Genomic DNA, 21710 nt, shown 5'->3' with positions numbered 1-21710 from the left:
GGTGCGATTGGCCGGCCTGGGCGGGGCGTGCGGTGATTGGCCGGGCGCGCCCGGGGGGCGGGCCGAATCTTCCAGAAGCGAGCGGGCTCCCGGCGACAGCGGCGGCGGCACCATGATCCTGTCGGGGGCGCCGGGCGGGGCCTCCCCGGCCATCGTGTCGGTGTCGGTCAGCAGCAGCCTCAACTCCTTCCGCGCGCAGAAGCGCTACGGCCGCGGCCTCACCATCGCCGAGTTCAAGGTACCCGCCCCCCCCGGGACCGCCCCCCCCGCAGGAACCCCCCCGGGACCGCCCCCCCCCCCCCCCGCAGGAACCGCCCCGACTCCCCCCGGGACCGCCCCCCCCCGGGACCGCCCCGACCCCCCCGGGACCGCACCGACCCCCCGGACCGCCCCCCCCGGGACCGCACCGCCCCCCCCGCAGGAACCCCCCCGGAACCGCCCCCCCCGCAGGAACCCCCCCGGGACCGCCCCCCCCGGAGGAACCGCCCCGCCCCCCCCCCGGGACCACCCCGCCCCCCCCCCGGGACCACCCCACCCCCCCCGGGAACCGCCCCGACCGCCCCCCCCCCGGGACCGCCCCCCCAGCAGGAACCCCCCCCCCCCAGGACCACCCCCAGGGACCGCCCCGACCCCCCCCCCCCGGGACCGCCCCCCCAGGAACCGCACCGACCCCCCCCCCGGGACAGCCCCCCCCCCCCCCCCGGACCGGACCCCCCTCCGAAACCAGACTGACCCCCCCAGGACAACCCCCCCCAGAACTGCACCGACCCCCCCCCCCACGGACGGCCTCCCCCCCCCCCCCCCCCGCGGGACTGACACCCCCCCGCCTCCGGGACCGGGCACCGAACCAGACTGACACCCTCCTTGCCGCCACTGAACCAACCCTGGGACCGGGCACCAGGCTGGACTCCCCTTCCCCCTGCACGACTGGGCAGTGAACTAGTACTGACTGGTACCTGACACCCCTCTTCTCAGACTGAACCCCCCCCAGATCGGGCACTGAACTGGGACTGACCGGACCCCCCAGCACTGAATGAGACCCCCCCCTTTCCCCAAGCGTCAGACCAGAGCTGGACTCCTCTCTTGAACAGGGCTCCCCCACCCAAGGCAAAAAACAACTGACCGCCCCCCCCCCCCCCCCCCCCCCCCGGCCTGGTGCCTGCCTACACCCGGGTACCAAGTCAGGATTGACCAGGACCGACTGCCCCTCCTCCCTCCCCCCCCCCCCCCCCCCGTCCTCTTGGTCGGTGCCAGTTCTGTGCCGAGGTCCAGAACTAGACCCCCTTTCCCCTGGACACCAAACTGGGACCAACGGAACTTTCCCCAGCCTGACACCAAACCAGGGACTGACCCTCCAGGCACCAAACTGGGTCCAGGACTGACCCACTGAGTCAGGACTGACTGATGCTGGGATGACTTCCCCTCCGGACCAGCCCCTGCTCTGGACTGACTCACCGCTGGACGCTGAATCTGGACTGGCACCGATAGGGCCTGCATGGCCTGATCCTCTGGCTTGCCGGATTAACCCCACCCCTGGGAACCCACTGACACGTTCTAGGGCCTGCCTTGCACTGGGACCCTTGCCCCTAATGTCTCCTGGGGCTTGACCAATCCTGGACCAACTCCCCATCCCCTCCCACCGCTTGGGATGGAGGCTGATGCCACCAATGCTAATCATGGCCTACCCCTGCCAGGACCAGACCAGTCCTTTTCTGGGGCCTGCCATCTCTCAATGCCTGAGCCTCCTACCCCCTAGGCTGATGTTGGACTGTGATAGATGCTCCCTGGGACTCACCAGGGCCTGATGCTGCTCTTCCCAGTGACCCCTGGAATGACCCTTTCCACTAAGTCCCCTTTCTTCTGGGCCTTTCAGTGACCACTTTTAGCTCTTTTTGCCTGCGGACTCCTGTGAAGGATCCTCCTTCCACGTTTCCCCTGGTTGGCCGTTCCTCACGTCTTTGCACTGAACTCTGTGCGTGGCTCTCCTTTCCTGAGGTGCCCGCCCCATCTCTCCGTCCATGCGGCTCTGTCCTTACAGTGCTGAGGGCTTCTAGCGAAGCAGTGAGAGCTCTCCAGAGTGCAGACCAAAGGGATGACTCAGCATCTGCAGCCCATCCGTGTGCGGTTTGGTGGGGCATTCCTCTGGGGCAGGAATCCTTTTGTTCCACCTTGGGGGGGCTCAGCTGCTTTCTCCTTGCTGTGTTTTGACTTGTTTTAAGGATGAAATTTGAATACAAAGTCAGGGAAGTTTCGTAGAAATCGGCCACAGAAATGATTTAGTAGATCCCAGCTAGCCGAGTCCTTTGACAGCCCCAATTAGTCACTATCGTTCGACTGGTAAGATTAGACTTTTATCAGTAATCAGGGATTTCACCAGACCTCCCCTCCCCAAATCATTCCCTCCGTAATAATCCACGTTCATCAGGATGCCCAGTGAGAAAAATGCTGCTTGAGGAATTGTTAATTTGCTTTGAGACCATTTACTGGGTGTATTTTGACACAGGACATTGGCAAGTTGTGTGTTAAGGGTTATAAAGCCGTAACTTGTTGACTCTGAGTCTGCTGCAGTTAGTCGGTTCTCTCCATCAGTTCCTGCACTTGAGAAAGTTTCAATAAACACTTTTAAAAATGCCCCAGGAGCCTGGCGTGTTCCCCTTTCTTACCTTCCCTATTCAAGGGATGTGGGACTTAGCCTAGCACAGAGGTGAGGCCCATCTGCCTTGATGTCCTGTCTCTGGTAGTTCTCAGCACCAGGTTGTCCCAGGAGAGGTGTGAGAACCTTGCAGCAGGCAGATCCGACTCTAAATGACTCTCTGTTCCGGCCTAAGGAATCACTGTCCCTCCTAGGGGCGTGCAGCCTCACTTGTCACTCCCTCCTCCCAGAGGGACCCACGGGTGCTGCTTAGGCAAACACCTAGAGCGCTTCTGATCTCAGCTGAGATTGTGGTAGGAGATTGCTTCTCCATGGAGCTCATGGTGATAACCTAGCATTGAGGTGCCCAGGCTGGCTGTTGTGTTTGGAGTGTGATTTGTTCTAGCTGTACCTTTGTTTCCCTGCTCTGGGAGACATCTGCAGCCCTCTGGGCCTGTCTTCCTGCCTGTTCCCCCACCGATTCGGCTGCTTCTTTCTCTCACTAAGCTTGTCTGGTTTCTCCCTCTGCCCCACCCTCAGGCAGGCCAGCTGCAATTCGCCAGCCCGAATCCCCTCTGCTTTCCAGCCTGCCCTCCAGCCCCGTTTGGTCATTCCTCTGACCCCTTGGGGATTTGCAGTGACCCAGATCCTGTCTGAATAGAGCAGCTCTGGGGCGCATTGCAGGTCCCTGGGAAGGGCTCCATCAGCAGAAAAATCCAGCCGTGCCATGCAGCCAAAAGGTGGATTAAGTGTGGCTGAGCAGCTGGGTGCTTGTGCCCAGCTGGTTAACTGATGAGCCTGCGCTTCCTCCCCTGCAGCAGTTGGTCCTTTGCCAGCCGCTGGCTGCTGCCTGTTGCTTCCTATCAACGTTTATTTATCCTCTGGTCTTTAATGCATAATCTGACTCTGCAGGGGATGTGTCCAACTCCCCATGCTACTAGGCCTGTACTGAGCACTGGTTGGTTTTCCGCCTTCTATACCCTGTCGCACACGGAACTGAGACGTGATCCTCTGATCTCTCCAGGTCTGACTCTGCCTTCCTGGGCAGGTTGCTGCTTCCCCTCTGATTTTTCTCATTTGGAGTCCTCCGCAAATGTAATCATGGCTAAATTAATGCCAGAGCAGCAAAGCCCTGGCCCAGGAGCTAGCCAGCTTCTCCACTTGGAGGCTGCCTAGTGCCACGCTGCTGCAGCAGAGACTCGATCTAGAGTCCGTTGAACCCGGATCTCTTCTCCCTCTTGCATTGTGTAACGTTCCTTGGTCTTATTTCTTCTGTGAGCTCCTGTGACATGATACCCGCTGGTAGGGATATATTATCGACCACTGATCAAGACCGTGATAGTGACTATGAAATGCTAAGGGAGATTAGAGAGGTGATCCAAATAAAAAACTCAATAATAGTGGGGGGAGTTCAACTATCCCCATATTGACTAGGTACATGTCACCTCAGGACGGGATGCAGAGATAAAATTTCTTGATACCTAAAATCACTGCTTCTTGGAGCAGCTGGTTCTGGGAACCCACAAGGGGAAAGGCTATTCTTGATTTAGTCCTAAGTGGAGTGCAGGATCTGGTTCAAGAGGACTATAACTAGGCCGCTTGGAAATAGTGACCATAGTGTAATAAAATTTAACTTCCCTGGGGTAGGAAAAACACCTCCGCAGCCCAACACTGTGGCATTTAATTTCAGAAAGGGGAACTACATAAAAATGAGGAGGTTAGTGAAATGGAAATTAAAAGGTACAGTAACAAAAGTGAAATCCCTGCAAACAGGATGGAAACTCTGCAAAGACACCATAATAGAGGCCCAACTTAAATGTATACTCCAAATTAAAAAAGACAGTAAGAGAACCAAAAAGTGCCACTGTGGCTTAGCAACAAAGTAAAAGAAGCAGTGAGAGATAAAAAGACATTTTTCAAAAAGTGGAAGTCAAATCCTAGTGAGGAAAATAGAAAGGACCATAAACTTTGTCAAATTAAGTGTAAAAATATAAGAAAAGCCAAAAAGGAGTTTGAAGAGCAGCTAGCCAAAAACTGAAAAAGTAATAGCAAAATATTTTAAGTACATCAGAAGCAGGAAGCTGGCTAAACAACCAGTGGGGCCCTGGATGATCGGGATGCTAAAGGAGCACTCAGTGCGGAGAAGCTAAATGAATTCTTTGCTTCAGTCTTCATGGCTGAGGATATTGGGGAGATTCCCAGACCTGAGCCATTCTTTTTAGGTGGCAAATCGAGGAATTGTCCCGGATTGTGGTGGTGTTAGAGGAGGTTTTGGAACAAATTGATAAACGTAACAGTAACAAGTCACCAGGACCGGATGGCATTCACCCAAGAGTTCTGAAAGAACTCAAATGGGAAATTGCAGAACTATTAACTGGTTTCTAACCTATCCCTTAAATCTGCTTCTGTACCTAATGACTGGAAGATAGCTAACATGACACCAATATTTCAAAAGGGCTCTAGGGGTGATACTAGCACTTACAGGCTGGTAAGTCTAACGTCTGTACCAGGCAAATTAGTTGAAACTATAGTAAAGAAAAAAATTGTCAGACACATGGATGAACATAATTTGTTGAGGGAAAGTCAGCATGGTTTCTGTAAAGGGAAATCATGCCTTACTAATTTGCTAGAGTTCTTTGAGGGGGTCAACAAGCATGTGGACAAGGGGGATTCAGTGGATCTAGTGCACTTACTTTTCCAGAAAGTAAAGGTAACTCACCAAAGGCTCTTAAGTAAAGTAAATTGTCATGGGATAAGAGGGAAGGTCCTCTCATGAACTGATAACTGGTTAAAGGACAGGAAACAAAGGGTAAGAATAAATGGTCAGTTTTCAGAGTGGAGAGAGGTAACTAGTAGGGTCTTGATCAATCCTATTCAACTTATTTATAAATGATTTAGAGAAAGGGGTAAACAGTGAGGTGCCAAATTTGCGCATGATACCAAACTGCTCAAGATACTTAAGAACAAAGCAGACCGTGAAGCGCTTCAAAAAGATCTCACCAAACTAAGTGATCGGGCAGTAAAATGGCAAATGAAATTGAATGTTGATAAATGTAAAGTCATGCACATTGGAAAATAATCCCAACTATATGTACACAACGATGGGGTCTTATTTAGCTCCAACTACTCCAGAGAGAGATCTTGGCATCATTGTGGACAGTTCTCTGCAAACACCCACTCGAGCAGCAGCAGTCAAAAAAGCAAGAATGTTAAGAATCATTACAAAGGGATAGAGCAGCGTTTCCCACCCTATGGGCCTCAGCGTGGCTGCCAGGGTGTTCCAGGCTCCTGGAGTGCCCGTGTAGCGCTGGGTCCTCCACGCCCTTGGCTGGGCTGGGCGGAGGATGCAGCTGGATGTTCTGGGCTCCCGGCAGAGGTGTAGCTAGGGTTACCAGGTGAGTTTAGAAAAAATGCCAGACACGCTTGATCTCAGATGGAGGGGAGGAGGGGGCAGGTCGGGTGGAAGTGTGTGTGCGTGCGGGGAGAGGGAACCGGCCGCCAGAAAGCAGGGCTGGCTGGGGGACATCGGGAGGAAGAGGAGGAGGGGAGAACCGGCCGCCAGAAAGCAGGGCTGGCTGGGGGACATTGGGAGGAAGAGGAGGAGGGGAGAACCGGCCGCCAGAAAGCAGGGCTGGCTGGGGGACATTGGGAGGAAGAGGAGGAGGGGAGAACCGGCCGCCAGAAAGCAGGGCTGGCTGGGGGACATTGGGAGGAAGAGGAGGAGGGGAGAACCGGCTGCCAGAAGCAGGGCTGGCCTGGGGAGATCGGGAGGAGCAGCGGGGGAGAACCGACCGGGGTCGGGAGGAGCAGCGGGGGAGAACCGACCGGGGTCGGGAGGAGCAGCGGGGGAGAACCGACTGGGGTCGGGAGGAGCAGCAGGTCTGGCCGGAGGAGATTGGGGGGCCAGCGAAAGCAGGGCTGGCCGGGGGGGCCTGACATCGGCGGTAGCGGGGCTGGCCGGGGAGAACTGGCCACTGGAAGCAGGGCTGGCTGGGGGCACCGGGGCTGGACTGGAGAGATCGGGAGGGGAAAGTGGGGGAAAACCGGCCAGCCAGGAGGGGGTTGGGGGAAGTGGGTCTGGCTGGAGGGGGAGGGGGGAAGTAAAGCACAAGTGAGTCCTGCTCCAGGGATTCCATTCCCCCCCCCCCACACACACACACACACTCCTCGAATAGTTGCGAACTGACTGGCTGGTAGACACACTCACGCAGCCTGAGCATCTCTGCCAGCCAGGCAGTTCGCAACTACAAACTGATACACCTAATAATAATAAAACGTACCTAATGAGAGAATACCAGACACTTTTATATGTCCGGTAGTTTCTCAATTTGTTTCCCAGACAGAAGCCTCAAATACCAGACTGTCCGGTACGAAACCGGACACCTGGCAACCCTACCCCTCCTTGCACCCTCCCTCCTAGCCAGATATCCTACCCCCAGTCTGCTCCTGGTCCCGCCTCCCGGAGTGCCTGTGCGGCTCCGGGTCCCCCAAGCTTTGGCCCTGGCTGGGTAGAGGATGCAGCCGGGTGAAACAGTGAAAATGTAATTCATTTTTCATTCTTTTTTGAATATGCATTTATATTTTTGGGCTGCAAAAAACAGCACTGAAAAAAAAAAAAGTTTCAACTAAAGTAAAAAGTTTGGGAAATCCTGGTCTAGCCAGCTTTCTGTCCGTCTTACAGTCCATTTATCCAATCCATATTCCTTTAACTTGCTGGCAAGAATATTGCGGGTGATCATATCAAAAGCTTTGCTAAAGCTGGCACTGGGGGCTTTGGGAGGACCAGAAACAACTTATTTGAATATTCATCATTTGCTTAATGAATATGCAAATGAATATTACCAGTCCTCCAAAAGCTCATGAATGGATTTACTGGTCCCTGTGTCAAAAAGTTTGGAAACCCCTGGGATAGAGAATAAGACAGAGAATATCTGATTGCCTCTGTATAAAACCATGGTACACCCACATTTTGAATACTGAGTACAGATATGGTTGCCTCATCTCAAAAAAGATATTGGCATTGGAAAAGGTTCAGAAAAGGGCAACAAAAATTATTAGGGATCCCATGTGAAGAGAGATTAAAAAGACTGGGACTTTTCAGCTTAGAAAAGAGGAGACGAAGGGGGTGGGAATATGAGAGAGGTCTATAAAATCATGACTAGTATGGAAAAAGCGAACGAGGAAAAGTTATTTACTTATTCCCACAATATAAGAATTAGGGGTCACTAAATGTAATTAACAAGCAGCCGGTTTAAGATAAACAAAAGGAAGTTTTTCTTCACTCAGCACACAGTCAACCTGTGGAACTCCTTGCCAGTGGATGTGATGAAAGCTAGGACTTTAACAGGGTTCAAAAAAGAGCTGGATAGATTCATGGAGGGTAGGTCCATCAATGACTATTAGCCAGGGTGGGTTGGAATGGTGTCCCTAGCCTCTGTTTCTCTGGAAATTGGTGACAGGAGAGGGAACACGTGAGGATTACCTGTTGTTATCCCTCCCTCTGGGGCATCTGGTATTGACCACTGTCAGGAGACAGGATACTGGGTTGGATGGACTTTTGGTCTGACCTAGTACGGCCATTCTTACCCCGTTACCACCTGTGGGCGGCTTGACCCGACTCTGGCTTGTCTGCAGCAATTGAGTTTAGCATGCCGAAGGGCTGCTCTCAGTAAGCGCTTGTCTCTCTTTTTCCCAGTGCAAACTGGAGCTGGTGGTGGGAAGCCCAGCATCATGTATGGACTTGGAGCTCTACGCACCGGACGACAAATTTATAATGAAACTGGACAGCGATGAGGCCTTATTGGGATCCTACCCCATCGATGACGGCTGTAGGATACACGTAGGTATCGGGGTTGCGCCCTTAGCAGAACAGAAATGCCTCGTCCTTCGGCCTTACAGAGCCTAGTAGGTAGCCACTGATGGCAGAAACCAGGGCAAATCCGTGGTGTAGAGAGGGACCGTGCGTCTAACAATGCTGAACTGCAGTGTGTTGTATCCCTGTCATGCTGAAGACCCCACAGGACTCGGCTTTTCCTCAAGTCAAGGCAAATCTTTTTAGTTTCCTCTTGAAAGAGCAGAGATTGTAGGTCTGGGAAGGGGCTTTCAGCCACCCAAGTGGGTTGTGGGTTAGTGAATCATGTAGGTGCTTTTGAAAAACCCAACCTGGGACTTTACCCCTCTTCCCCCCCATGTAAGACATGGAAATGGTTCTGATTTGGCCTGTTTCTCTTTCTGGAGACCTTTTTTCAATTTAGCACCACTTGGATTCATATATCATGTCACATGTCACCCAAAACACCTTTGAATCAAACACTCTTCATAGAATCATAGGATCCTGGGGACCTCAGGAGTCATTGAGTCCAGCTCCCTGCCCGACGCAGGGCCAACCCAACTAAACCATCCCAGCCAGACTTTGTCAAGCTGGGGCTTAAAAACTTCTAAGGATGGAGGTAAAACCCCCTCCCTAGGGAACCCATCCCTTTGCTTCACTACCTCCTAGGGAAATAGATTTTCCTAATATCCAACCTAGAACTTCCCCACTGTAACTTGAGACCATTGCTCCTTGTTCTGCCACCCGTCACTACTGAGAACAGCCTCGCTCCTTCCTCGTTGGAACCTCCCTTCAGGAAGTTGAAAACTGCTATCAAATCGCTCCTCTCTCTTCTCTTCTGCAGACTAAGCCCAACTCCCTCAGCCTCTCCTCATAGGCCATGTGCTCCAGCCCCCTCATCGTTTTGGTTGCCCTCGGCTGGACCCTCTCCAATGGGCCCTTTCTCAGAACTGGGCGCAATACTGTAGTTGTGGCCTCACCAGTGCAGTAATACTGGGAGTCTGTATCTACAGAGGCAGACTTGTGCTGTGGTGCTAAAACCAGGCACACTGACACTCCCACTTGGGATGCTGGGGCAAGGGGTGGATTTCAGATCCCAGTGGGAAAGTCCACGCAGCTATTTCTAGCACCGTAGTGTAGGTCTAGAACCAGGCTCTGACACACTGCTGTCGGGCTTTGTGCTGTATAGGATGCACCGTAGGGCAGAGACATCTTGGCATGGGATGCCACTGCAGCGAACTGCATCTTTGAAACCTTGGGTCTCAGGGCTCCGTTCTCCAGGGCTGGAGATGAACGAATTGGTGTGAAGGAAAGAGGACTCATTTCCATTCCGTTCCCTAGGTGATTGACCGGAGCGGAGCCCGGATGGGCGAGTATGAGGATGTCTCGCGGGTAGAGAAGTACGAAATGTCTGCCAGCGACTACGAGAAGCGGCCAGGTAAAAGCAACTCACTTTCATGGGGTTAAAACGTTCATCCCCACTCTGAAATGTGACGCCTGATGGGTTTGGTCTCTGAGGGACCTTTGCCCATGTGTCAGCGGCAAAGCGCCTGAAAAGACCCCTGGGGTTGGCTTTTGTTGGGGATCAGTTGGGTGGAGGTCCACTGGGTGTCAGCGCTGCTCCAGGTACGACTCGGTCTCTACCTGTGGCATCGTTTCTTGCTAACGAGAGAAGGATGGTGACAGTAAGATGTGTTATGTTGCTAGCATGATCTGGGCCCCAGATGTAGCTGTTTGATATGGAAATCACTCCAGCCAAACATGGAGAAAGTGGCTTTTTCAGTGGGGATAGACACTGTTAGGTCACAGCCTAAATGCTGGTTTCTAAGGGGAGTACAAGAGCACTGGTGAAATGTGAAACTGACCAGGGTTGTTAACACTGGGGAGGGGACTCAGTCGTAGATTTGGGTCTCATAATAGGTGGGAAGAAATGTTGCCATCTCCTCCCACTTCCTGAAGCCAGCCGTGTTCCCCCTCTTGCTTCCAGACTCTGTGCGCTCGTTCCTGAAGCGGAGTAAGATGGGGAAGCACAACCAGGAGGAGATGGTGAAGAAAGAGGCGGAGCAGGAGCAGAAACTTGCGGAAGAAAAGGCTCAGGCGGAGGCCATTTCAGTGGGCGCTCGGTGTGAGGTTCGGGTCTTGGGCCAGCCCAGCAAACGGGGGACAGTCATGTATGTGGGTAAGTGCTGCTGGCGCCCTGGCTCTCTGTCCTGATCGGGGGGAGGGAGGGTGATTTCCCATCTCCCAGATTACCCCTCCCTGGGTCTTCAGGAGCCTGGTGAGTCCGTGAGATGTGAGGCGGTGACAAATAATGGTGACTCCGCTTGCCGCAGGGAATCAACAGTTTGTGCAAAGGCCTTGTCTGTTCTGCTGGGGATGCTCTTGGAATCTCATGACCAGGTGACCAGCCCCTGCCCATCTCTAGCTGCTTTCACAAGTTGGGCTGGGTAGGGACGTGGCTTAGGAGTGTCTCGACGCTGGCCGCAGCGGCACCAGGAAGTCAAGTCAGCAGCAATTCTGTCTCTGCCGGTGGCCTGAATGCAGCTGGGAGGCTGCTTGGTGTGGAGTGACCAGGATTCAGAAGGGAGCTCTTCCTTGGGGTCAGTCCCAAGCTGGGGTGCTTAGAGGAGACACAGCATTAGCTTGAGCTGTGAGACTGCCACCGTCCTTGCCGTTTGTGACCATTCCGAATCTCACGGGCATTTAGGACTGGAAGGAACCTCCCCAGCTCATCAAGTGCAGTCCCTGCTTCCCCAAGCCACCCCCTCACATCATCCCAGTCCTCAGTTGCTCAGCTTCATCGCCAGACCAGATTGGTGGTTTGCTCCCCCTCTGTGCCACACCCTCCCTCCTTCCCCTAACCTCCAGCCTCAGTTGATTCCTGGTCAGTTTCTCCCCCACTTGTTTTGGGGCCAGTGTTGGCCTTTAATCACTCTTCTCTCCCCCGATCCTTCCTGGTGGTACAAAGTGTATTTTGTTATCCCTGGCTTGGGGGTCATCTCATCCAGCTTCCTCCTGCAGCTTAGCTGGATGAAAAACGGCTCACTTCCTGTCCCAAACTCCACCTCGAGTAGTCACATACTGCAAAACAGCTGCTATTCTGCAGGGCAGAGCTGGGGAAGCACGTTCTGGACGGGAGACGCTTGGCTCTAACCAGTGCAAGTCTGTTCCCCTGAGTACCTTTCAGGAAATGTTTAGAAAGAGGCCTCTGCGCATGCCTAGCTGGAGGCTGCTGGCTGTGCCTTCCTGCGGCGTCGGCGTGAGAGGAGAGCTCTCGCCGGCGCTGACTCCGTCTTCGCTCTCTCTGCAGGGCTAGCGGAATTCAAACCCGGCTACTGGATTGGTATCAAGTATGACGAGCCCTTAGGGAAAAACGACGGCAGGTAAAACCCCTTCCTGTGCTTGCGTTCTGCCTTGGTGCAGATGAGTCCTCCTGCTGTGTTCCCAGTGGGAGCCTATGGTACCGCACACAACTCTGTCACTCGCGCTCTAGGGGCACCCGTTGCTAGGGCTTACACACCGCAGGTCTGCAGGTTCTCTTGCCAGTGAAAGAGCCTTACACACTAATAACCTAGGTAACCTCGACATATTAACACTCACCAAAGCCAGAATGGCCACGCCAAGCACCTAGTGCTCACCGTTCCCAAGAAGGCAGATGAATTTGTGTGATGATGTGTTGGGGTTTTCCCGTCTCCTGCACCCCCGTAATGGCACGACCCGACTCCACCAGCCAGTAGAATGGAGGTAGATTATTGCTTCTCCAGGATACAGCACAGATGTCATCTGGTTACAGGAACTGGGGCTAAGAGGCCTCAGTGCCCCCCCCTTGAGATGGGGGGTGGCTGGGCCCTACAATCCCAGCCCCCTCCCTAGCTCCTTCTCTCCTGCTTCCCAGACAGAAACTAACTCTCTTCCAGCCCTGCCCCCCAGCCCGGGGTGGCATTCCACCTTCCTTTGTTTCTCTCCCTGGGGGGTAGCTGGTCAGACAGGTTGAGAGACTCCTTTTGCATAATGACTCACCCCCTGCCCTGCTGGGCCATGCTGCAGCCAGCAAGTTACCCCCCCCCCACTACGTCACAACTTGTCTTGAGGACCAGTCAGGGTCAGATCCATCTGGGGGGGGCTCCTGTTTTCACACGGTGTCATTGGCACAAGGTTGAGGTCAGGTAGCTCTAATCCTACAGCTGTGTCCTGGAATTGAGTCCCCAATGAACTTCCTTTTTGGGCCCCAGTTTCTAGAGTGAAACTTGAGTCCTACTAGACAATTATTTTACACAAATGTTACTAGCCAGTCTGAAGCATAGTGTATTGTACTTCTCTAACCAATCATACCCCCCCCACCTTATTTGATTTACACTGAGCAAAATTAATTATACAGCAGACTAATCATTAACGAACCCGACAGACATTGGGAAATGGGGACCATTATGACAGACCAATAAAGAACTGAGGCTCTCACAACCCCAGCTGGTAATAAGTAGTTTCCTGCCTGACAGAAAGCGTTCCATCTAAATTGTCTTGACTCATTCTAAGCTGTTTCTTTATCTGGTGACAGCAGATTCTGTTAGGACAGCGTCTCCTTACCAGCCCAGTACGACGCTCCTTTAATGTAATTGAGATTGAATGTGAGGATTTGACTTCCTGCTTCTCAGCTAACAGCTGCTGCTCTTTGAGTCTGGCCACAGAGGAAGGCTTTAGGTCAGGGGCGGGGAACCTTTTTTGGGTCAGGGAGCCACTGACCCATAGAAAAATCAGTCGAGCTGCCTGCAAGTGAGAAGCAAAAATAGCCAAACAACCCCTCACTGACGTGGCCCCCGACTGAGAAGGAAACCGACACTCCCCATGTTCCCCTCGCACCCCAGAGCTGCGGGGGTCAGGCTAGTAGATTTTGTGTGCTCCAAGTCTGTGGATCCAGGGAAACTCGGGGGCCACAGTCAGCCCTCTCATCCCTTATGTTTCCCACCCCTGCTGTAGGCCTTACAGTATGGCTACAGAAAAGGCATCCCCAGGCGTTCACTGCCCTGGCTCATGTGGCACGGCTGGGAGAGGCCCTGCCCCTTTTTTGAGGCCCTGTTCCCACGGGGAGGTGGGGCAATGCACCATGCGTGTGTTCCCACCTCCCAGCCATGGGGAGAGGAAGGGAGCAGGCAGGTGTATGCTCGCTCCAGCCCGGGAGGAGGGTGCACCGTATGGCCTGGGCCAGCCCCGGAGCACTGTGGGAAGGAGGAGGGTATGCCATGCCATGTGGCCCAGCCTCAGCCCCGGAGCACTGTGGGAAGGAGGAGGGTATGCCGCGCCATGTGGCCCAGCCTCAGCCCTGGAGCACTGTGGGAAGGAGGAGGGTATGCCGCGCCATGTGGCCCAGCACCCTCAGCCCCGGAGCACTGTGGGAAGGAGGAGGGTATGCCGTGCCATGTGGCCCAGCCTCAGCCCCGGAGCACTGTGGGAAGGAGGAGGGTATGCCGCGCCATGTGGCCCAGCCTCAGCCCTGGAGCACTGTGGGAAGGAGGAGGGCATGCCATGCCATGTGGCCCAGCCTCAGCCCCAGAGCACTGTGGGAAGGAGGAGGGTATGCCGTGCCATGTGGCCCAGCCTCAGCCCTGGAGCACTGTGGGAAGGAGGAGGGTATGCCGTGCCATGTGGCCCAGCACCCTCAGCCCTGGAGCACTGTGGGAAGGAGGAGGGTATGCCGTGCCATGTGGCCCAGCCTCAGCCCTGGAGCACTGTGGGAAGGAGAGGGCGTTCCACACAGCGTGGCCTCTCCAGCCTCATGGAGGAAGGCGAGCAGAGGGCACAGGGCTTAGCCCAGCCTCTCCCGGAGCATGGGGAAGGCGAGCGCCAGGGCAGCAACGCTCCTGCAGGCGCTCTGGGGGTGGGGAGTGGGCAGGGCCAGGCTGGCAGTTTGGGAAGGCAGAGCCTTCGTCTGCCTCCCATACCGGGTGCCCACAGGCATCTCCCTGGGGTGGCCCTCCCCTTCCCTCAAGGCTGTTACCCGGCCCCCGAGGGGGGCTGCAGTCGGAGCTCAGTGACCGGTGGGGCAGGCGCAGGGGAAGGGTGGGCTGGGCGGAGCCGCTGCCGCTCTCATTCCCGACTCTACCTCTTCCCAGCGTCAACGGGAAGCAGTACTTCCAGTGCCAGCCCAAGTACGGCGCCTTCGTGAAGCCCCAGTACATCACGGTAGGGGACTTCCCCGAGGAGAGCTATGGACTGGACGACGAAATGTGACGGGGAGACGGGAGTCCACGTGGCCATCGACGTGCCGCGGTGTCTGGGCTGCAGGGCGCAGACCCTGCCAGAGGGCCTCTAGGTGAGGGAGCGGATGTGACAAGCAGCTGTCTTTTAGTTCTTCTGATTGTATCTCTCTGTTCTGTGAAAGGTGCCACGTCCCTTTGTGTTTTCTCCCTCCCCTCCATACGCACCTGCTTCGTGCAGTGACACTAATAAAACTGCCTGGGAGGAACTGGCTGTGCAGCTTAGCCGTGCTCCTTGGGTCTGGAGGGTCTCGTGTGCCGAGATCCGGCCCAGGGCTTCGCGGAGCCTCCGAGTGGTGGTTGGAATGAGGGCGCCAGGAATCCACGACGTAGAGGTGCGCCTATTTAAGCCCATGGGTGGATGTGGGCTGGGTGAAGGGGTTAAAAGGCAGGGTGCTGAGAAACAAAGCGGGGGGGGGGGGGGTGAGTAGCGTAACTGAGCGTGTGTTTAGCTTCCTCGCTCTCTAGCCAAGTGTCCTAAACCCCAGACCCCTCATGCAGCCTGCGACGTTTGGGTTAATTCACATGCCTTTGTCCTTCAGCTTTGCTTAGTTGAGGCTTGTCACCCTACTAACACGTCTGCTGTGTTTCCATTTGAACACCTCTGTACAATCCGATTCCCCTCTCCACTCCAAGCAGAGTCCTGGCCCTGTAAAGGGAGACGTGCCAGAGCCTCCCTGAAGTCCATTAAGGACCCAGCTATTGATTTTTTTTTTTTTTTTTTTTTTTAACATGGAAGGTGCCCAGATGCTAGGGTGATGGGCAGCATTATAAACCTGAATGGGTCTTAATTCTTAGGCCGACAGGAGCATAAACCCCTGGTACGAGCGCTAGGTAAGGATGCTGCGGTTTACACTGTTCACTGCTGGCTGACTGTTTCAAGCTGCAGTAAACCTCTTCTGGGCGGTGTCTTGGCCAGATGAGACAGCCCCGAATTCTTGGTCATTTCCTGTCACCCTGCGCTCCAGCGGCTGCAGTGACCAGAGCAGGCTACGGCGCCTTGTCAGGTTTTCAGCACTCCTCGCGTTGCCCTTATGCACTAAGTAATAGTCTGTGCGTAGCTCTCCCTTTCCTGGGGGCCTGATTGTAACTGCAGACAGGGGTCGTTAAGGGGACGGGCTACTCCCCAAAATAATAGTCTAGTGGCAGGTGACTAAGCCGCTCTCACTGCTGAAAGTGCTTCTGGATGCTTTGCAGCTGCACCCCACCGGCGTGTGGCTGGGCAGCGTAACCCTTCCCTGCCTCTTGTCTGGCGCCTGTCGTGTTCAGCGTCCAGCCGAGAGTTCCCCAGCCCCCCTGCAGAGCGCTCACGGCACAGCGAGGGACGCCTCCCTGCAGCTTGTATCCCTGCCCACCGCCAGGCTGATTCGGGGCTCTCCTGCAGCGCGGCCCCGTCCCCATGGCGCCGGCCTGTTGGAGCAGAGGCAGCGCTTCCAGGGAAGGGCGTGGCCGAGAGCTCGGCCGGCAGCCGCTTTCCCAAGTGCACCAGCTGCGTCACGAGGGGCGTGAGCGTGACGAGCAGGGTGAGTCCTCCAGCACGGAGCCGGCTGATGTGGCAATTTACGGTGCAGGCCTGATTGGGTGGGGGTCCAGGCAGGTCCTTTCTCCAGAGCAGATCGGAAAGGCAAGTCCCCCGAGAGCCGCATCGCACTTCCCCACAACTGCCTGGAGGACCCCGCTCCCTTGTTGGGAGTGGAGAGGGCTGAAGGCTGTTTCCTGTAGAAACTCCTCCCACCCCTGCAGGCCTTCTCCCCCCAGTTCCACTGAGCGCTCTGGGCATGGATCAGACCTGGGACAGCTGTTACTCCATCTCGGCATCCCCCCTCCACTGCCTCAGCTAAAAGCCAGTTCTTCCTGCTGCAGCCTTGGCTAACATACGAGTCCACCGCTATATTGTCCAGCCACCACTGGAGGGAGACCGGAAACAGCCCTATGGGACCAGACCAATGGTCATAGACTCAGAATCCTAGGGCTGGCAGAGACCTCAAGAGTCGAGTCCAGCCCCCTGCCCAAGGCAGGACCAATCCCAACCCGATCAACCCAGCCAGGGCTTTGTCCAGCCGGGACTTAGACACCTCTAGGGACGGTGGTTCCACCCCCTCCCTAGGGAACCCAGCCCAGCGCTTCCCCACCCTCCTAAGGAAACAGTTTGTCCTCATACCCAGCCTAGACCTCTCAGTGTCCAGGCCTAACCCAGCGTCCTGTCTTCTGGCAGTGGCCAGTGCCAGGTGCTTCAGAGGGAATGAACAGATCAGGGCAACTCTCCAGTGATCTCTGCCCTGTCCTCCATTCCCAGCTTCTGGCAGTCGGGCCAGGAGTATCCGGAGCGTGGGGGCCGTGTCCCCGATCATCCTGGCAAGCAGCCATGGAGGGACTCATGGAGTTACTTCTTTTTTTAACCCAGTTTTAGTCTTGCCCTTCGCGGCATCCCTGACACAGAGAAGAGTTTCCTTTGCCTTGTTCTAAGCAGAGCAGTCACATTAGTGGTTCCTGAGATGAAGGAAAAGCGGGGCATGCAAGTAGGTCTAGGGATTCAAGTCTCGCACCTTAATTTGGTCCAGCACTGGCTGTGGGGGGTGATCCATGGCCTCTGCCTTGTGTGACATGGTAACTAGCAAACGTCCAGTCTGCATAGGGTGTGATTGCTAGCTTTCCCCCTCCCCCAATTGCTCTGCCCTTGTGTCACTGTCCTGCGAGGTCTGGGCCTCCCTGTGAGTCGTGCGAACTCCAGAGTTACAAAGAACGGCTTGGGCAGTGCAGTCCGACGCGGCGCGGTCCAGATCAAATCCACACCGGCCTTGTACCTTTCGAAAAGCTAAAACCTTCTGGAAATGTAGAGGAGATTCAGTTGGGAGCCCTCAGAACCGGCCCTCGGTGGCCAAATTGTCATTGCATGGGCAGGCTGGGAGCTGCTCGGAGCAGTGGTTCTTGCAGCAGAGCAGCCTGGGGTCAGTTTCAGTCGGGCAGCGTGGGGTGTATATGGAAAGCAAGTGAGGGCGAGAATGTGGCAGGCCGCCTGTTGGGAATCCGTTTCAGCTGTGTGTTTCACCGGACGAGGGCGGCTCTGCCTTGGGGGTCAATCCCCACTGGCTGAGATGTCCATTTTTAACAACTGTGCTGTAATGTGGGGCTCACCCTGTTCCTTCTCCGCGCTGGGCGTCTCTTCCCAAGCCCTCCCGCTCTGCACAGAGTGTAGTTAAACTGCACACCCAGCGGGGCTGCCAGCTGTGAGTGGGGGTTTTTAATGGGGGGCTTTGATTTTTCAGTGGCCCAAGCTGAGTCCTGTTACAGGGGTCTGATCTTTGGGAAGTGCAGAGCACCAGCTGTCTGAAAAATTAGGCTCTCACTTCAGACACCCCCAATTGCTTGTCATGCCTGACAAGTCTTAACATGAGGCGATGGTGGCTTCATGGAGCCAGTGACTTGCTGCTGGTAGCAACAAAAGGGAACTACGGAAGGCTTGTTGTGTGTGTCCAACTCGCAGCCAGTCAAAACCCGCTGCGAATGCCTGGTGCCCTTTGGAGTCCTTTGCAAACCGCAGTGGTGTTGTGCTCTGTCCCTGCTCCCACGCTAGTTGCTTGTGGAAGAGCACAGCCGGAACCTTGCTTTGCTCTGCTAATACTGCCACTGACGCAGACCCTAGCAGCCGAGGATGGGTTCAGCTGCCCTGCTGGCGGCTCCTGCATCGCTTGTAAACACACTCCCCAAGGCTCCCGCATGTCTTGTGCGGCTGACACAGGAGTCACAAGCGGCTTCATGGGAGCTTTTGTGGGTCTGGGTTATTCCTGCACCATGAAACGTGTAACTTGGCCCGTTCTTTTCATGGGTCTCCTCATGCGACTTTGGATCCAGCTGGGAAAAGTTGTATCTGATTTGCTGCTGGAATTTGGTGAGTTGTATTGACCCTGAACAGGGAGAAATGCTTTCCCCCGCTGGATCGGTGACAGGATTATCTGAGCTTATGTAGACCATCGCCTGAAACCAGACTAACCCCTTGATTAAATCCCTTGTTAGTTTCCCCCGGAATGTTATGAAGTGACCCAGCAGAACTAAATGCGCAACCTGCTGGCATAACACTGTGATACCGACCTACAGCTGGGAGGGAACCAGAATCTGTCTGTTCACTATACACCCCACCTGGCCCTGTCTCCAATCAAAATCCAGGTTAGAGCTTTCACCGAGTGGGGGAAGGAGACTTGATTGGTCCTTGGCAAGTTACTCTACTGCTCTGATCTTGCAATTCCCTCTTTCTCTCCACTAATGTTGGGACATTCCTGCCTTCTGTCACTTTCCTGGATTAAACAGTTTCTTAGAAGTGCCCCAGGTCAGTTACACATGCCCCATGTTCGTGTTTGTTTGGCTGCTTGCTGGGATTTCTAGGACTGTAACTACTGTGCTGTGTAGGTGGGCGGGAAAATGCCTTTTACCACGGACCAATTGTTCTCACTGCTTGGGATCTTCCCAATGTGTAAATGTTTCTTTTGAAATGTGGTAACTTAGCTCCTTTGGTTTGAAACCCTAAACCACCATGGATTCTGTTGTCTGGGCTGGGCCTGTTTCCTCTGTGTGAACAACAATGTAGTGGTAGCTGATGTTATGCGCTCATAATGAACATATTAAAAAAATCCCAAACCAGAGTGGTCCGGCTTTTGTGCTTCTTTATCAAGGGCACTACTGGCCCTCTTGCCTCACTATTAAGTGTCTGATCGTGGGATCTACATTCTGCTGGCAACTGCACCTGTCTCCTCTCTCTCTGATCCACCAATGTGTCTCCCCCTTCTGCCAGGTTTTTCCCTCCGGCTGCACCATTCCCAGTCTATCCCCATCAAGTCAGACTGTACAGACACAGCAGTATTTGTGCTTTGCTTTCTCTCCAGACATTACAAACAGGCTGTGTCTAGACTGGCAAGTTTTTCTGCAAAATCATCTGCTTTCCCGGAAAAACTTGCCAGCTGTCTACACTGGCCGCTTGAACTTCCGCAAAAGCACTGATGATCTCATGTAAGATTGTCAGTGTTTTTGTGGAAATACTAAGCTGGTCCCGTTCGGGCAAAAGTCTTTTTCCAAAAAACTTTGTTTTCTGCAAAAAAGCCCCGATCGCAAAAATGGCGATCGGGGCTTTTTTGAGGAAAAGCACGTCTAGATTGGCCATGGACGCTTTTCTGCAAAAAGTGCTTTTGCAGAAAAGCATCCTGCCAATCGAGACGCGCTTTTCCGAAAATGCTTTTAATGGAAAACTCTTCCGTTAAAAGCATTTCCGGAAAATCATGCCAGTGTAGACCTAGCCACAGTGTAATTGTCAGCAGTTACAGGTTACCACACAATCCTTCCTAAGCACGCAGATTCATCCTTAAGGCAAAAGCATACAAGGTAATAGGAGAACCTACATGCATGTGGAAAAGCTTACCCAGGACCTGTCCTGACTCCAGCCTCAGCCTAGGGTGGGTTCGGTCCTTCAAAACCCACAGTGGGTTTTTCCCATGGTTACTTCAGAACTTGGCTTCAGCAGCTGAATTCAGGCTGGGCAGTTCAGCTGCTGGTTGATGCAGCTGGGCCCTGCTCCAGGGCCAGTGGATTGGCTGACAGCAGCCCCAGCTGCGAAAGGCTGGGTTTTTATATAATGGGAAATGGGGAGTTCGTTTCAGAGCTCCACCCTGTCTGGCAGAATTTAGCGTGGTCCTCTGGCCCCGGCCTCACCTCACATCCTCCCTGCAATGCAGCCCAGTCAGAGGTGATCTGCACTTAACACTGCATCACCAGGCCTGCAGGGGTGTACTACTCAGCCAGCTGCCAGCTTCGCCTGTTGGCATAGTTGGTCCACCTCCCCCAGAGGCAGTCGCTATGGCAACGGGAGAAGCTCGCTGAGTCCCTGGCAGTGCTAAAAGTCCACTGTGCTGTTTCTGGAGTGTGCAGCCAGGAGGGATGCTCCTGGGCCAACGTATTAGATTTGTTGGAGGACGTTTACGTGGGGCTGCTGTGATGTAAATGAAGAATGGAGCAGGTTCTCCCTTAAGGTACCTGTCTGGCCCCTTTCACGGAGTAGTTGAGCACCATCTTTCATGTGCCTGGGAGGCGGTGCTGATAGCGTCCTTGTACAGATGGGGAAACTGAGGCACATGCCCGCAAACACCATACGGGGAGCATGGAGTGGGGCAGGGACTCTCACTCGTCCCAAGTTGGTGCTCTCACCCAGGAACCATCCTGCTTTACCCAGCCTGCTGTAAGCAGGTACATTTCAAGAGAGCCCTCCGGCCCCAGGCATTTCTGAGCTCTGACTGCTTGTGGCTTGTTCTTTGTCTATACAGGTTGACTGGTCTCCCAGGTGCTACTGTAGTACACCGAATAGTACTAGGAATGTACAGCACCTGGCACAATGGGGTCTGGTTCCATGACTGAGGCTCCTTGGTGCTACGGTAGTACACCTCATAGTAAACAATGTGCAGCGCCTCGCACACCTGCTCCACAACCGGCGTTCCTAGGCGCTACCCCAAGATAGGCTCATGCTTGCTCCAACCCCAGGGCTGCCGCTGGCAATACTGAGGCGTAACAGACAAACCCTAGTCTCGTATGGACCGCTCCATCTAAACCAGCGAAAGCCTGATGCAAACCTACACAATTGGCTGCCTCGTTCGCCCTGAGATGGGGACACCGTGCAAACGAGACTCTTGCACCTACAGCAGGGCCTTGTCGTGGTGAGAACGCCAATGAGCACTTCAGTGGCGGTTACCTTCCTACCTCCCATTGACGTTCCATGGGAACTGAGCACCTCACTTTGTACCTTTCACCATCACGCCTCCCGTCCTTTGGCCAAGATCCATAAAGCTACATAAAACCCACCTGCAAGCAGCTTTATGGATCTAGGCCGAAGGACAGCGCTCATGTAACCCACACGCCTACTGGGTGGGTGTACTGTCCCAGCCAATGACACGGAGACCACGTCCAGAGACAGTGACTCGGCTCTGCAACTTTAGCGGAGAGCCAGGTGGCTTGTACCTCA

The 21710-nt window shown here is 54.6% G+C and overlaps 1 protein-coding gene across 1 annotated transcript; it reads left to right on the top strand.

The window, feature by feature from the left end:
* The first annotated feature begins 56 nt into the window (after positions 1 to 56).
* TBCB (tubulin folding cofactor B) lies at positions 57 to 19350 on the top strand. Its single transcript, XM_075915558.2, has 6 exons — positions 57 to 238; positions 8328 to 8471; positions 9804 to 9900; positions 10450 to 10641; positions 11773 to 11845; positions 14570 to 19350. Exons 1-6 carry the CDS (start codon positions 113 to 115, stop codon positions 14685 to 14687), a joined length of 750 nt encoding a protein of 249 aa, XP_075771673.1. The 5' UTR covers positions 57 to 112; the 3' UTR covers positions 14688 to 19350.
* The last annotated feature ends 2360 nt before the right edge of the window (positions 19351 to 21710 follow it).

This window comes from Pelodiscus sinensis, chromosome 18 (genome assembly GCF_052426305.1).
Source record: "Pelodiscus sinensis isolate ZL-2025 chromosome 18, ASM5242630v1, whole genome shotgun sequence".
In the NCBI taxonomy this organism is placed as follows: domain Eukaryota; kingdom Metazoa; phylum Chordata; order Testudines; family Trionychidae; genus Pelodiscus; species Pelodiscus sinensis.
The sequence above is the reverse complement of the archived record's forward strand: the minus strand, read 5'-3'. Positions and strand labels throughout refer to the sequence as shown.

Coding starts and splice junctions, on each gene's coding strand:
- TBCB (XM_075915558.2), top strand. CDS start 113: ATGATCCTGTCGGGGGCGCCGGGCGGGGCCTCCCCGGCCATCGTGTCG. Junction 10,642..11,772: donor GGGGACAGTCATGTATGTGG/GTAAGTGCTGCT, acceptor CTCTCTCTGCAG/GGCTAGCGGAATTCAAACCC. Junction 11,846..14,569: donor TTAGGGAAAAACGACGGCAG/GTAAAACCCCTT, acceptor ACCTCTTCCCAG/CGTCAACGGGAAGCAGTACT.